This window comes from Coffea arabica, chromosome 3e (assembly GCF_036785885.1).
Source record: "Coffea arabica cultivar ET-39 chromosome 3e, Coffea Arabica ET-39 HiFi, whole genome shotgun sequence".
In the NCBI taxonomy this organism is placed as follows: Eukaryota; Viridiplantae; Streptophyta; class Magnoliopsida; order Gentianales; family Rubiaceae; genus Coffea; species Coffea arabica.
The window spans coordinates 2616962-2633724 of NC_092315.1; the positions used below are offsets into that span (position 1 = coordinate 2616962).

The following is a 16763-nucleotide window of genomic DNA, read 5'->3' on the forward strand; positions in this document are numbered from 1 at the left end:
AGTGATTTGATATATGTGAGGTAAAACAAGTAATTGAAAATATTTTCACAGAAAACGTAGAAATTTTTTGGTAGAAAATCTCTTTTCAAAAAAAAGCCTAGAGCTATTGGACTAAGGTCCTGTTCCTAATTAATTCTGATTGTGTAAAAGTTGATTTTAGAGAATCAGAGTTAAAAAGCATCGAAATATATATTTTTTATTTTATTTTATTTTTAATTGAGAATAACTTTTTCAAAATTAAAATCTAATATTATGTCTTGAAAATCAGTTGAGAACAAGGCTTAAATATTTCGAGAATTTCACTAATAAATTGTTATCATAGGCACACATATTAATTAGGCAAAATAGAAATTTTCAAAAAAAAAATATTGAATACAATGTAATATTTATAGTAATGATTAATATTTTACAAGAAAAAAGTTTAATTACCACAGTTACTATAATGGCATTGTTTGCTTAGACGTAATATAATTTAACATAATCTAAGTTAATTTACAGCCTCTCCTTTTGATTGCCTTTTTCTTAAGTTGTCTTTCCACTATATTTTTTCCTTTGTTCTATTTTTCTATCTTTTTGCAATTCAAAAAGAATTTTTTGACAAAAAAAAAAAAAGAATTTTTTGCCTAAAATGGTAAAAACAACTTGAGAAAAAGGGTACATTATTCATATAAATCAATAGAAATACTTTTATTTCTAAATACACATTAAATGATTGTGTCTTGTCGTTCTTGTTAAATAAGGCTTCATACCCTTTTGTGTATTTCCTCTTCTTTCTTGTCCATAACTAAGTACAAATAAAACGATGATGCGAGGAAAAAAATTTTAAATTTAACAGTTCGCACTAATGTGGAGCACGGATCAATTTCAGATGCCAGTTTTGCCCACCAGTCTGTCGGCGCCGTATAAATCGTCCTTTTCGTGCCTCAACGTAATTTTGATCCCTTTGAAGGGTATTATCATCATCAAAAAACAGTTTCCCTCTCCTGCTCCACTTCTACTTTGTAGTTTGTAGTCTAGTGCTCCGCTAAATATCATCAATACAAGCTCTTGTCTTCCATTATTGAACTCTCCCTCTTTTTCTCTGTCCTCTTTTCTTTGATTTCTGCACAATTCATCTGGAGTTTCTTTTGTATTAGTTCATAAGCTGCTAGCTAGCTGGATACAAAAGTTTATACCGCTCCAACTTTGATGTGCATTTATCATCTTTCAGCAGAAAATTGAAGCTTAACGGTAAGTATTATATAATAAATATTTGTTTTATCTTTTCAAGAAACCTGCAATTCTATTGTTTACTAGTACGCTGCGTATATTTTGGGCATGTTTGTCAGCGAGTTTTATGGCAAATTTTAATTCCTTTACGTTATTATAGTGCTTAAATTTTTAGTGAGTTTTTGCTGGTTTTGGTAATTATGTTAGGAAATACAATGATGTCTCCTCACATGCCAGAGAAAGTTGGGAACTTTGCATGGATTTTCAGGTCTAATCCTATTGTTCATTGGGGTTTCAAGATTTTATTGATGGCTGTCTTTCTTGGGATGTTGATTTTTTGTAGCATGGATGGTATATATATGGGTAGGCTTCAGAGGAATTTTGTTGCTTTGAAGATTAATAGTAGTAGTACAAACTTGACAAAAAGCCTTCAAGATTTGAACTTTACTGATGTTTCTCAACTTCAGCCGTATATAAGACAGCCTTACCTGAATCTGAATCACACCCTGAGAAACTTGACAAAAATCCATGAAATTTTGGCTCCTGATGTTGCTCCTGAACCAGCCAATTTTGCTGAGAAGGGAGTTAATGATACCCGTTTTGATCCTCAAGTTTTACCCCTGTTACCAGCCCGAAAAGATGAAATTTTGGAAGACACTGTTAAGCCAATGATTATCCCTTGGGTTTTAGCTGAATTAGAGGCAAATTATTCATCAAAGTTGCTTTCTGGTTGGTTGGCTCCTGGTGGTGAACCGTGCAAGGATTCAAGAACTGAGGGTATCTCAGTCCCAAGTCTGGATGGTCAGGAGAGTATCGAGTTGTCTACTGGAGATATCCATGAATTTAGGATCCAGGCATTGGATGGTTTTGGAAAGCCTCATTGCTTAGGCGGTGATTATTTTGAAATTGACCTTTCTGGTGTAAATTGGAAGTCTAGGCCTCCAATTACGGATATGGGGAATGGCACCTACACATTTCAGCTCCAAGTCCATCCAGATTTTGAAGGACGTTATAATCTTACCATTATTCTGCTGTTTCGACATTATGAAGGACTAAAATTTTCCCCTGCTAGATTTGCAATTGATAGAGTTCTTCGTGTTTTCCCAATTAAATTCCAGAAATCATCCGCTCAGTTACCAGAAATCTGTCAATGCGTGAAGTCTGATTTTGTCAGAGATGTTTGGTCTGGTCGATGGACTCGGCATGCCAAGAATGATAGCTGCCCTATTAGTTACGATGGACGATATAGATGCCAAGAACCACTGTTCCCCTGCCAACATCCATGGTGTGATGGCCCTATGGGGATTTTGGAAAGTAATGGTTGGGTGTATTCAACACATTGTTCATTTAAGATGTTTAACAGTGAACAAGCCTGGAATTGCTTAAGTAATCGCTGGATTTTCTGGTGGGGAGACTCAAACCATTGTGACACCATCCGTAACATCCTTAACTTCATCCTAGGATTGGACTTTGCAACTGTTCCTCGAAGGTTCGATATGAACATCACAAATCCCAAGAATCCTTCGCAAGTTGTTCGAATTACAAGCATTTTCAACGGTCATTGGAATGAAACTTCAAACTATCAGGGATTGAACTCATTGTCAAACGCAGAGTACAGAGAATTGTTGAAAGGTTACTTTTCACATGAAGTTGTCCCAGACACGTTGATAATGAATTCTGGTTTACACGACGGGATCTATTGGCCTAATCTTAGGCATTTCATCAAGGGAGCAGATTATGCCGCAGCATTTTGGTCTGAGATATTGGAAGGGCTGAGGAGGAAGGGGATGCCCCTGCCAGAAGTCATATATAGAACCACCGTGACAACTGGTGGCTATGCTAGAAGCTTAGGATTTAATCCGTCCAAGATGGAGGCCTTCAATGGAGTAGTGATAGATAAGTTGAGGCAGTACAATGTGATTAGCAGAGTGATCGATGATTTTGATATGACCTTTCCGTGGCACTATGATAACAGGGCCAACGATGGGGTTCATTATGGCCGTGCCCCACTGAAGATGAAGTGGAGGGATGGCCAAATTGGTCACCAGTATTTTGTGGACCTTATGCTTGGTCATGTACTGCTGAACGCGTTATGCACAAGATCGTAGTGTATCAAGGCAAAACCATATTGCTCACTTGCGAGGCCTTTTGCTGTCAATGCCTCAATTCTTAGTTGGGAGTCGGCAAGTGCAGGAAAGTATTGGCATGGTGAAAGTTCAAGCCGGGCTGTTGAGATTTTGATAAGAGGAAAGATGGTCTGCCAAGGCAAAGAAGGAAGCGCAATCATAGGAGGTTGGACTAAATTGGTCCTTCCATGCTACTTACATTTGGTTGCACTGTGAAAATTCAGTAGTGATTCTTTTCATTTTCTGTCGTTGGTGTCCCACTTGGTCAAATACCACTGTAGAATAGTTGAATATATCTATAGATTCTTTATTTTTTATAACCGTTTTGCTGTAAAGTTCCAATAAAGTACGATGTTAAGTATCATACCACCTAGCTTTTTAATGCCTCCCACCAAAATGCCACACTTAAGTGATTTGCTTCAAAAAATTCAGACGGATGTGTTGTGCACCCGTTTGATTCGGTGGTGGTTCAGTCCCCTCCGGGTTATTTCTGGGTCTTCTTAGGTCCGCTCCCTCCCCTTTAATGTATGTAGAATAGATTAGATTATACAACAGTTATCGTGTCCGAAAAAAAAAATATCATCAATCGATTACCTAAAGTTACCTTCGAAAACTGCAACTAGAATGTTGAGCACTTGTACTCTTTTTTCTGCTCTTCTTTTCTTTTGGAGTGTTCTTCAGTGGTTGACTCGTATGCTTGTGTTTGTATTTAGTGGCTATGGATTTATGCCTTTTGTCACTGCCTTGTGTTTGAAGACCCTCCTGTTTATTTTTTGGGGGTCAGGGTACCCCTTTCACACCTGTACCTAGGCAAGTAAATTTAAAAGTTTCTTGATTTTCTTGGTAAACATCACTTGCTAGTAACCTACACTACAATTGTCAGGTACAATTGCACTGCACAGTATAGATATTAAAATAATAATGTAGAAGTTAAATCAATAAAAATGCAAATGTTAACACAATTTTTAGACACAAAATTCAATAACTGAAAAAAAAAATTTGTTGTGTTAGTGTCTACATCTATTATATTAGTGTTTACATTTGTTTGCTAGAGTTTATCTAGCATGATGTAATTGTTGTTGACGCTTGTAGAGGTATTTAATCAAGACCCCTTGCCAAAAAAAAAAAAAAAAAATGTAACGAAAGAAAATCAGACGACTTCTCTCAAATTGTGAGTGTTCCAATATGTTTCTTTATAATGTTTTATTTCATTTTTGTCTAATTTTAGTTTTACAATTCTTGACTTTCGTTAGAATATACCCAACTTAATTAAATGATGAAAAGTTCTACTAGTTTGGGCTTTGGAGATTGCAAAAACATGCAATAATAATATTATGAAAAATTTAACAAATAATGACTAGTTGAAAGAAATAATTATTAACTTAAGACTGTGGAAGCTATTATGCAACCAAAATTGCAACTCCTATTCACCGTTAATGCTGATTTGTCCATGTAGTATAATGCATAGAGTGCCATTTATTTGTTTTAAAATGAAAAAAAATATTAAATTTGAATTGTTAACTGCAAAAAAATTTGACTAAAATTCGATTTAGTTACTATCCATGTAATTGAAGTTATGGTAAAAAAAACAAATCACGTTATTAGATAATTCAATCAAGTTCGGAACAATAAGAACTTATTCAAATTTGGTATGCCAACGAATCAATCAAAACTTGAATAACAATTTGTATTCGGAAAACTTTTGAATCCAACTCAAATTTGGTTCGATTAACATAAAATTAAAATTTTTAGGCAACAGATAGATTCAAAGTACTCGAATTCGAGTGGACTTCAGGTCAATAAAATTTCATTAAAATGTAGTTTAATAAGTAAAAAAATTAAACTTGAACACAATTTTAAACTCGTTAAAATAATTAAATAAATTTAATAAATTTGAACACTAAGGTGTTCGGAGTGATTAAAAGTTTCGTTTACAAATTACGTGGAGCCAAACCTAGCCCAACACACACCAAAAAGGTTAAATACTAGAAAGGTAAAAGAAAACAAAAAATTAGAAGACTTGGATCTCACTTTTGCGAAGTTGCTTTCCAAGCACATTGAACCTTGACCAAGGAAACAAAATAAGACCGAGTGATTAAGGAAACTAAAAAGTAAATTAACTCCTGCCGTCATCTCTTTCTTCGACATAAAAAAAAAAAGAGAAAAGGAAAACATAATCCACCTTCCGAGCACACTCACAAAAACGGACTATCTAATATCTATACGCAGAGAAGAATCAGTTGAGTGTGTTTTGGAAAACCAGAAATACATGGGCTAAAGTTTGGGATTCTATTCAAACTAAGTAATTGTGGGTTTTTAGTTTTTTTTTTTCTCATTTTTTTCATTTCAATTGAGAAAATCTGGCAAATTTAGGCGGATTGAATTTAAGGCCTCGGTTGCCATTCAAACAATCCAATTATCCAGAGGACCAAGACGAAGAGGAGTGTAGGCCTTGGCGAAAAAGGCTTTCTTTATCAATAATGGCGTTCAAATTCAGCTGGGTTTCTTTCTTCAAAATTACCCTTTTTTTGATCCTTGTTGCTGCTATTGCCACGGCTTGTTACACTCTCCCCATTGAAAAGGTACGAATTTTCATCGGGTTCAGGTTTATTTTGTTCCATTTTACTGATTTTTTTTGTGCTTTGTTGGACTTTTTGTTCTTTTTCCTGATCTAGGTCTGGTTTGTTTTCCTTCCTGATTTTTCCACTTCTGGTGTAACTTTGGATGATTCCAAGTATTGATTGATCTGGGCTTTCTTAATTTATCCAAAATTTGTTTATTTTCTGAGATTTTTCATTTTGAATCATGAGTGCGCACAATTTTTGTTAAGTGAGAATTATCTCGATGCATTCTTTGTCACATCAGGTACATTTACCTGGGACACCTTGACTTCTTGCTTTTTCCAGTTTTTTTAATTTATGTTTGCTTGTATGCTTGTACATTTGGCTTTTAACTTCGTATTGTACAACCTTTTTCTGCCTTTTACTTTGGTGTACCGTTTTATATGTGATGCCATCAATCTGCGATTTAGTCTGATTCGGTTTACTTCTATCAAAATTGTTGAAGATTTTGTTCTATATGTTTTTTGAGTCTAGCGACTGTGAGACTAAGTTCAGCTGAACCTAAAGAAGTGCCAAGAAAAGGAATAGAGACCCCAAAGAGAAAATAAGGGGAAAAAAAAAAAAAGAATACCACAGTAGAGTAAAGCTAGAGCTTAAGCTGCTGAAGTGTTTTGACTATCTTCGCTTCATCTATATTGCCAATTAAGAACTCATTGTGATGCTTATCATCTTGCAGGATCTGCTTTTTTCTAATTAGGTACACCATCCTATACGATAAATTCTCTAGTGGTCATGTCTTTGTTGTTCTCTGAATGTGGCAATATGTATGTGTGTGCTTTTTTTTTAAAGCCTTCTAACACCAATGCCGCTTCTTAGGTTCATAAAATTTAAGGTTGAAAGATTCCGTTCTCCATCTAGGACTTCTTATCTAACATCAGAGATCTGGAACCACGAAAGCTTATTTACTGACATTATTAGACATGACTGAACAATGGACGTCATCAAGAGGTGGTATCAACTAAGTGTTTTTTGGCTAAAAAATCAAGATAAGATATTTAAGCTTACAGAGAATAGTGATTCAAAAATCAACTGAAATTACATGTTAAAAAGTATGCTAGTAGTATAACAATGTGATTTTTCAATGAATAGTAATGGCCATCCTTGGCACCAGTATCATGCTACCTGATACAAATATGATGGCTGGTTAGTTTGTAGGTAGTGGTATGAGCAAGCGGAAGAATGGGACCTTGACCTCTTGGCTTTACCATCTGTAGCTAAGTCAAAGAAACTTTGACTTCTTGGCTTTGCCATCTATAGCTAAGTGGAAGAATTTTTCTTGCTAGGCAGGAGGCACTTGCCAGGATATGTTCCTGGACCCTGCATTTTAATGTTACTTTTCAGGAAAATATATGATCACTAAAGGACAGTGGGAATGCTTTAGAGCATATGTAAACTTTGTCCATCATTTAATCTTTTACTTACATGCTCCCTTTCACCCAAGTTGAATGACTTAATTTGATAATCATGAGCATTAAGTAAGGGCTGGAAGGGTACGTCGTCTGTAGAGGAAAAGGAAATATATGTGACAATGATCATATAATTTTCAATTTTGAGGATATAATAGGACCCAATACCCTTTTTCTTGTTTTAAAACGTTGAAGCAAATTAAGATTTTTAGTTGAAACTTTTCATTCAAGAACATTTGCAACAATTTGAAAAGGATGTAAATGCAACAAGAGATCAAAGGAGTAGTTATATGGACAATAGATATGTGTAATAAGCTTCATTAGCATGTGCCTTTCCCATTGATAGCATAATATAACACATAAATTTTCAACTTTATTCGCATAGATAAAAGTTGCATCTTGTGCAGTAACCCTTTCATTGTGCTTGAAATTATAGTCCTTGTTGGAGCTCAGAATTTAACATGAATGATTCGGTATGATACTCTTCTACCCTCTATAATCTTCTCTCTCTCCAATAAGGGGCATTAGGGTCTAGGCTTTATGTCAGAAGGTATAGTGTTCAGTTTTGGTTTCACTTAGGATCCCAAATATTGTCATCTAAACTGTTGTTTCGTGGAGTAACTTATGGTTGCCAAAATTATGTGCTTATATAACTTGTTTATTTTTGCAGATGCTGAAGAACTTTTTAGTATGGGTAGAGCAGGATCTTGGTCCTTGGGGTCCTTTTGTTTTGTAAGTATGGTTTTTGCTGATAGAGTTTTGTTGTTTTCTCTTAATGTATTTTGGTTTCTGGTTTTCTTGTTTTGAGAAACATAGTTGATGCATTTGCAGTGTACATGTTTATTATAAATAATCCCCCTGAGATTAACGATGGCCTTCTCTTAAAGAGAATTGATGAATTATGAGAATGATTGGTTACATGGTAGTCAATAATGTGAGACAACAGTGACATTTTGTGCATTAATAAAGTAGCATAGACATCGTTTTTTCTTTCAGATTGCATTTCTCGAATTTTGTTTAGAATATAAAGGACTGTGCCTATGGAGATGTATAACTTATTGCACCAAGACTATTGTGATCAGTTGCTATGTATTGTTATTTTGGTAAAACTATTCCGGATAATTGTTTCTCTATTTCACTGGTGGTTGTGTCTTCAAAACTTAAACATTTTCATTGAATAAAATTTAGAAAGTTATCCTTGTATTGGGGTGGTTAAATGTCTACTAAGAACAATTGTTCTGTTGTTATGTATATTATGGTTTGCTGAGGCAAAAAGCATAAGCAAGAATGTGTTGACGTGGTTTCTATGAAATCGTTGTACACTGGATTCGTAGATCAAGAGCCTACTGTACTTGATCACCTCTGAAATTAGGATCATAGCTATATAAATGATATCATAGGACATGAATGTGTTGTTGTGCTTCTAAGCTTGTGCTAATGTGATTTCTGAAACTCGCAGGGCGGTTGCGTATATCCCCCTGACAATTCTGGCAGTTCCAGCTTCAATACTCACAGTATGATGTCTAACCTTTTCTTGTAAAGTCATAATTGATTTTTCTGTTTCTCGCGTATAGGAGGAACATCTGCCAACATATTATTCCACTAATTGACAGACAAGATTTTTGTGAAAATTTAGTGCAGTAATTGAACTCAAGTATGTTGAAGTGACTGGACTATTCAAAAGTGGTAACATTAAAAGCTTACTTGTCAAAATAATTTGATCTAGCGAGCTGAGTGATGTTCTAGAATGTAGTTTTGATTGATAAATCAATTGACTGTCCTTTCACTGCCGAGAGTTCAGTTCTATTTAGAGAAAATATAGTGCGGTCTTTTGTAATAATGCTCAGTTCTTATGTAGCCAAACTTTTATTCGGTAATTCTTTCAGCTAGGTGGTGGTTATCTTTTTGGCTTGCCTGTGGGTTTCATCGCTGATTCCCTTGGTGCTTCAATTGGTGCTGGTGCAGCATTTCTTCTTGGCAGAACTGTAAGTTTTGTGACAGCCATTTCCTTGAGCTCCATTATCTCTATGTTTAACTTTTTCAATTGCTAAAAAAAAAAAAAAACTTTTCATTTGCTCAAAAAAAAAAAATCTTTTGAGTCATCTTCCCTTGAGAATGTATAATCAACTATTGCCTTAAACTGGATGCTTCATCTTGCTAATGAATGTTCTTGTGCTATGTCACAATAGATTGGGAGGTCATTTGTTATTTCCAAATTAAAAGACTATCCACAGTTCCAAGCAGTTGCAATTGCTATTCGGAGATCTGGCTTTAAGGTTGGCTTGTTAATTCAGTTAATCCTCTCTTTACTTCAGTTGTCTGTACCTTGTAGGTGAGTTCTTCAATTATAAGTTAACCTATGGCTTTGTGACAGATTGTGCTGCTCCTACGACTTGTTCCTTTACTTCCATTTAACATGTTAAACTACCTACTGTCCGTCACTCCAGTACCCTTTGGCGAATATGTGCTGGCTTCATGGTTGGGAATGATGGTATGTATCTAACTAGAAATTGTTTTTAATTGAATGTTTTGAATGACACTATGTATGTCTTTATCAAACTTGGTTTGTAGGAGCTTCACTTGTGACTTGACCTAAGTTGTGCCAACAAAAAATGAAGCCAATATACATCTCTCAACTATGTTTTCATCTGTACGTTCTATAGTTTTAAACTTGTCTATTATTCTTTTCTGTGCAGCCAATAACTCTAGCTCTGGTATATGTTGGAACAACGTTGAAGGATCTTTCTGATGTAACTCATGGATGGAGTGAATTCTCGAAAACTCGTTGGGTAAGAGCCAAGCCTGACCCTCATCCTTGATTAACCTAGATGGTTTTGGTTTCCCTTTTCTTTTTCCTTGAATAAGAATAAGATGCAAGTTTCCAAATATTGACATTATTTGCTTATTTCAAATATGAGAAGGGGGAAAAATGATGATCTTAATTGATGGCTCACATACTGCAGTAAATAGTCTGGTCCTCCCCTTCACTGCGAATGGTTGCCCTTCCAGATTAAAAATTGTTTCTTTCCATCTGTTTTTGCCATCACATTTTTCCATCATTGAATGTGATTTGAATTGTTAATCTCAACTCTAGCGAGGGTATCATTGGTGAAAATTGGTTACATGTTATAGCTGTATGATAGATATTGCCTGCATATGCTCACATAGATCCTACATGTATGTTCATGTTTGCTGTTGAGGAAGGAGGAGAACCACTTTTGAATATTTTATTTTTTCTTTTTCTTTTTTGTTCTCTTTGAAATTTTCTGGTGGCTACTTGTATGTATATATTGCTATTTTACACATCCATCACTGATGATATCAGGTGATCTCATTGACACTGAATAGTTTACTTCTGGCTTTCAAATGTTTAGAATCACTCCCGGTTTTATATTAACAAAAATTACTGCTGCCTGTAACTAAGATATCAAAGTTTACATGCACTCTCCAAGATACTTAAAATGTTACAAAAGGAAAGAAAGACTAGCTTTATATATATCGTTTACACGGTTCCCACTTTACAGCCCACTTTTTCCTATGTTGCATAGTCTTGGGTTCTTAAGTAAAGGGCATGAGTCAGATGATGTTAAAATCTGCAAGTATATTGTATCTGCACTTTCTTTTGCACGTAGTAGTCAAATTCAATCGAGTGGCGACATGTAATACTGGATCTAGCCTTTATTAACTCTGGTTTCTGTGAGCAACAGTGGTGCTTGCATGAGAGGAATATAAAGCTTTCGCTGTTTTCTGACTACCTTTTGGCCTGAATATCTGTTTCCAAGATTTATTTTCCACGTTCTAATCATCAAATCATAACATGAAAATGTTTAGACCAAAGATGAAGTTCTCTTCTTTGTGAATTCTGACTTGTGCTCCCGTGTTCTGTTTTTTGTGATGCAGGCATTTATTGCATTGGGCCTTGTAGTGTCTGGTAAGTTTTGTTGGTTCTCCTTTCATCTTCCATGAGTTCCATCTTGACCCATGGATTGTATAGATCTGTTGTTAGTGGCTTCTGTATTTTCCTGTACTTTCCCTGTAGGGTCTCAGTGCTAATAGAAATTGAAATATGAAATATGAACTCTGACATGAAGAAGGTTGTATTCTTCATGAGCATTGTTGGTAAATGTCATCTCCTAAGAACGTTGACTTTGTTTGAGGTCCAGATGTTTACTTCTCATTTGGCTGTCCTTGCAGTCATTCTAATATTCTGTGTAACGAGAGTTGCAAAGAGGGCTTTGGAGAAAGCATTGGCTGAAAATGAGGACTTCGATGGTATTGCTCCGTCACCGCAGTTGCCGATTGTGGCTGATTCTCCTGTACATCTTAATGAACCATTTATAATCAAGATAGATCCCTCTCAAGATAATCACGAGAAGTAGACCTCTTGTTAATGTAAATTCTTTTGACTAATCTATTTTTATAGAATATACCTCTCCAATGTTCTTGTCATCATCACCATCTGATAATGGTTGATACATATTCTTCACTTGTACAGTCTGATAATGTTACACAATACACACCATTTCGACTTTGGAGAGCATGAGGTATATTTCATGGATAGCAATCAGTTTTGTACTTCAAAGAAAAAAACCCTATCAGTCAAATTCATAAATGAACTAGTTTTAGTCTTTCCATGTATATGTTGCTCCACTCTTCTGTACTTTAATCTCTCTCTCTCTCTCTCTCGTGTGAGAAATCCCTTTTCGCATCATCTTGGAATGGTCTAAACTGCTAATACATATTGCTAGTCCTTTGTTTTTTCATATTAATTGTTTCTTTTGCTGCAGCAATGGAATGAATACATGGGCATATTGCTTGCCTTTCTTTAGCCTTCTGATTTTACCCAAAATCGGCTCCAATTTGTGGCTGAGAATGGATAGTTAGATTAAAATCATTAATAGAGTAGGAAAACCAGAAGACCAACTTCACTAATCTGGGATAGCAAGTCCAAATTCCTACACCTGATGTTGCTACCTATCCCTTTATAGTAGTTAAGCAATAAAATTATAAAAGTAGAAAATCTTTTGTTCGGAGCACCAGGTAAATGAAATAAAACCACCATACAGGTGATGAATGAATGCATGTGACCATGCTCGCATGCAACTAAACAAAATTGATTTCAGACATATGGTGTTAATTAAGGCCTTAAGGGGTGGCCAGTTGAGTTTCTTACTGGGGTTGATGTCGGCTGTGGTCCTTACCTTGGTTTATAGTCAATTCGCTTATGAAGAGGTAGCACTATTCATACGATTCCAGAATGCTGAAATTCACAACAATCACCATTACCAGCTGCTGCACTTTTTACAGTTCCACTGAGAAAGGCAATCGTGGGATCAAATCAACTAACTATTGTTAGTGCTTCATACCAAATGGATGGTAGATCAAAAGTCAGGGTCAACGGAAATACGTATAATAGTTTAAGTTTTGCTGGGATCAGGGGAAGATGCTTGTTTGAAACTTGAAAGAAAAGTCTATGCAAAAGCATGAGCATAATGATGAAAGTAGAAGCAACAAAGTATACCACTTCATCATGACATTCTAAGTTCTGAGTGCTTTATGGGCGCCTTTTGTTTCTTTTTGCTCTCCTAACAGGCCCAAAAAGTGTTAGTTGCGATAAAATTTAACTTTCTGTTTTGCTCAAAATGTTAATCCTCTAATAAAGTGCTCAAAGGGCGTCCCTATACTAACAAACTTTCTGCTCTTAGGAATGAGTTCTCTTAATATCAGGAGTGGACTATTGATGATAGATTTTTCGTAGGACCAGCAATCAATGATCAAAATCAGCAGACATTAGAATGAACACCGAGAGTTATGGTTTTAGTGTAGTGTCTCCCTGATTAGAAACATCACCAAACTCTGATAACTGCAAATCGATAGCTCCCAAGTTTGAGACTCTCTGGGGCTAAAATGCGAAAGATAAGCTTTCTCTCGCTTGCGAAGTGCTTCAATGGATGTCGTGATCATACGCAAGTCACAGGAGTTGGAACCAGGATTTGGAACTTCAGTGACAAGGCAATTGAGTTGCAGGTAAGAGTGGGATCAATACTCAAGAAAGCTCATTCTTTGAAGCCAGGATCATCGAAAAGGCTGAAATGCAAGAGTATTTATAAGAGTTACATGCCTGGCAAAGGAAAAGGAAGCAATGGAGGAGGGATGAGGAGCTTGCTGTATTACTATGATGAAACATGTCAACCCTATATCTGGATACATGATACTGGATGTGATTTCTCTAGGATGGTGAAGCAACAATATATTAGTCTTGAGGATTTGAGGGATTGTTCTGAGATCAGGATCTTCAGGGATCATCAGAGGGGCTGCATATCAGTTCGTAAGAAGTTCAGATCAGACTTTTGTTGAACTATTTTTGGAGGCTTATGTTTTAACTCTTGTAAGTGTATAAATGTGTGATATGTGACTGGGGAGTCTATTTACTTCATTTGTTGTCACTTATGCATCTTTCTTCGCTCATACAGCTCTCTTTGACACTGGGATTTGAAAGTTTAGGGATGCTAAGTTGGTACATTGTATGTATTGAGTTTGCTTAAGGGAATGACATGGACCGGAACTTCTGATCTTTGTCTTCCTGTAAGAGTTTGTCATTCTGTATTATGGAATTCTCCATCCATCTTAATTTGTCTGCTAAATTGTTGCGAAATAACTCTATGCTAAGTATTGCTTCGAACTATGTTCAGTAATCTTGGCAAAATCAGTAGAATTGGGAGGATTTTGATTAGATATTTTTGCCTTCTGTCTAATTCCACTGGGGCTTTTAGCCAAGCAAGTGCAATTATCTTTCTCAAGCATTAAGATCTGTGCTGTCTGCTATCATGCAAATTGTGCAGCTATAGTGCAATGAGCTGGAGTGCTCCTCCATTCTTGTCCTTCTGAGCTAAACATCATTTTGTTTGCCATTGTGGAAAAAGCAAGCACTTCATTGCATGCAGTACAGAAAAGTGTCGCATCATTCATGCACTTTCTCAGGTTCATAGAGCCTTCACTATCCTAGTATAAAAGAAAGGTGGTATTGCTTTTGGCTTAATGTAGAAAAATTACTGGACTTTCTTGCTTAAAGAATTATCATACACATCTAAGGGATCTCGTTACAGGTAGGTCACTCGAGGGGAAGGGGAGGGGGGGGGGGGGGGGGGGGGGGAAAGGATCCTACTTCGTTATAAAAGTTCATTACTTACATTGTATTGATAATTGTGTTATGTAGTTAATATGCACGAATGTTTGACATTTGCCTTGATCTTGAATACAAACTATTATCAACTGTTCGCATTTAGACTCCAATTATATTAAATAGAAACGTTAAGAAGAAAGAATTAATCTTTTATATACTGATAGTGTATACATTTTCACCATTGGATGCATGATATATAATTCAAATTTGAATTTGAAACTAAAATCTTACACATGTATCGTACATCCAACTGTGATAATATATACATTGTTAGTACATATAAGATTTACTCTTTCGAGCCCTAGCCATGTGATGATGCTGTGGTCACTTCTGTGAATTTAACACTCCTCTGCCCAGGCATCGAAGGCTAACGGTCAGAAAATTTTAAGATAGCCGTATACAATATATTATGATGAATTTCTAAAACATGGCTCATGTTTATGAGGTTATTCAGTGTCTAAGGTTTTGGTATTAATCGTTGTATGTTTAACATAATTATTTACCAAATACTTAGGTTGATAATTGAACTAATTAAGAGAGTATAATTATGTTTTACTTTCTTTAGTTCATTCTTATGCAAGTGGCATATACTCAACTAAAGATAAAATCAATTGAATAATGCTCCGGAGAGTGGAGAAGTTCACGAGAAACAAATTTTTAGCAGTACATTATTATTTTATGCTACAATTCGCGTAAAATTTTCTTCGCAGTCTCAATTTTGTAAATGTTAGGCGTTCAATCAATTTTTGAGACAAATTTTATTGAATACTCGATACCTATGCAAGGATGGTAAATGAACATAACGACTTGTAAGCTGCAAAAATTAAACGTTACTTTACAACAGTTAGTTTAGTTTCTTAGCAAATTTCTTTTAAAGATACTAATAATTACGCCTTTTACTAGCTAAGTATTGAATTCATTTTTTAAACGAAAAATTTTAGAATTAAATGCAACCCCCCCCCCCCCCCTCCCAAACGAACTATATACCTTGTTGCAGCTTACCCTCTAAACTATAATAATGGTATTTTGCTCCCTTGAATTATATGTTTGGACAACACTACCCTTATTATCTTAATTTTTTTTCTTTTTTCTCTATTTCCCTTTTCTCCCATTTCTTTCCCTTTTATTTTCTTCTTTTTTTCCATTCTCTCATGGAACTAGCCAATGTTTCCCTCCAATGCTAAAAGACTTACATCAAAATTTTTAATGTTTTTTTAACTGCTTTTTAAATTCATTTATTTGTTAAATTCATTCTTAATAATTCATCATAAACTCTTTTTATTACAAAATATAAGTAGCTTATATTGTAAAGTGTACTAATCCAGTAATTTAACAATTTAAGTACCTATAAATCAATTAGAGTTTACAATTACTCAACTATTTATAACAAAAGTAACTTATTATATATCACGTAAGAAAGAAAAGTTAACAATTGTTATTTGAAGTGAAATAAAAAGATAAGAATAAACAAAAATAGTAATTCATTTTTTATTTGTTATTAATACTATTAATAATTGATTAATCAATATCTCTATTTTGTTCTTATATATTTGAATAGTTCAATTTCTTAAATGATATTTACTTCAACATTTGGAAAAAAAGTCTTCTATACTATAGAATCCTTTTTATAAATGTTGATATGAGAAATTAAGAAATAAACAAGTTTTGATTAATCTAGTATACTGATTTAAACAATGCTTAAAGAAAATAAAGAGGAAGAATCTAAAAAGAAAATGATAAGGAATATAGAAAAATAACAATGCTTAAGATAAAAGAGGTAGATTTGTCCAACTATATCGTGAAAAGGGGGCAAAGCCTCTATAAAAATAGTTTGGAGGGTAAACTGCAATAAGGTATATAATTCATGAGGGGTTTTTTGCATTTAACCCTAAATTTTATCATTTCAAGAGAGTTTTGTTGTGACATTATTACTGGACAGAACATTAGTACCTTAATGTCATATTGCGAACCAAAAAATTAAAAATAAAATAATTAATGCCTTCAAATAACCCCGTTCGAAGGCGTGGTTTGGTGCTTATCATGCATCTGACCTTTTTTAAAAGGCGTGATCTTTAACACCACGACACACAGCGCCTTTACATCAAGCCTTCTTCAATGGCAAGTCCAATAGGCAGTGTCAATGATTTGCTCGTGCTGGGAGTTATGATTTCCATGTTGGGTTTAATCCAGTTTATCCCGATTAGATGATTTCACAATC

General features: G+C 35.0%; 3 protein-coding genes across 3 annotated transcripts; all 3 read left to right on the forward strand.

Moving 5' to 3' along the window:
• Nucleotides 1-861: 861 nt before the first annotated feature.
• Nucleotides 862-3699, forward strand: LOC140038840 (uncharacterized). The gene is made up of 2 exons (XM_072084293.1): nucleotides 862-1230; nucleotides 1417-3699. The coding sequence occupies exon 2, from the start codon at nucleotides 1425-1427 to the stop codon at nucleotides 3315-3317; it is 1893 nt and encodes a 630-aa protein (XP_071940394.1). The 5' UTR covers nucleotides 862-1230; nucleotides 1417-1424; the 3' UTR covers nucleotides 3318-3699.
• A 1779-nt stretch (nucleotides 3700-5478) lies between these two features.
• LOC140038841 (uncharacterized) lies at nucleotides 5479-12000 on the forward strand. The gene is made up of 9 exons (XM_072084295.1): nucleotides 5479-5917; nucleotides 8033-8094; nucleotides 8822-8876; nucleotides 9249-9347; nucleotides 9552-9638; nucleotides 9737-9853; nucleotides 10059-10151; nucleotides 11263-11293; nucleotides 11557-12000. The coding sequence occupies exons 1-9, from the start codon at nucleotides 5816-5818 to the stop codon at nucleotides 11739-11741; spliced, it is 831 nt and encodes a 276-aa protein (XP_071940396.1). The 5' UTR covers nucleotides 5479-5815; the 3' UTR covers nucleotides 11742-12000.
• A 1136-nt stretch (nucleotides 12001-13136) lies between these two features.
• LOC140038842 (uncharacterized) lies at nucleotides 13137-13808 on the forward strand. Its single transcript, XM_072084296.1, has one exon. It carries the CDS (start codon nucleotides 13270-13272, stop codon nucleotides 13717-13719), a length of 450 nt encoding a protein of 149 aa, XP_071940397.1. The 5' UTR covers nucleotides 13137-13269; the 3' UTR covers nucleotides 13720-13808.
• Nucleotides 13809-16763: the final 2955 nt, after the last annotated feature.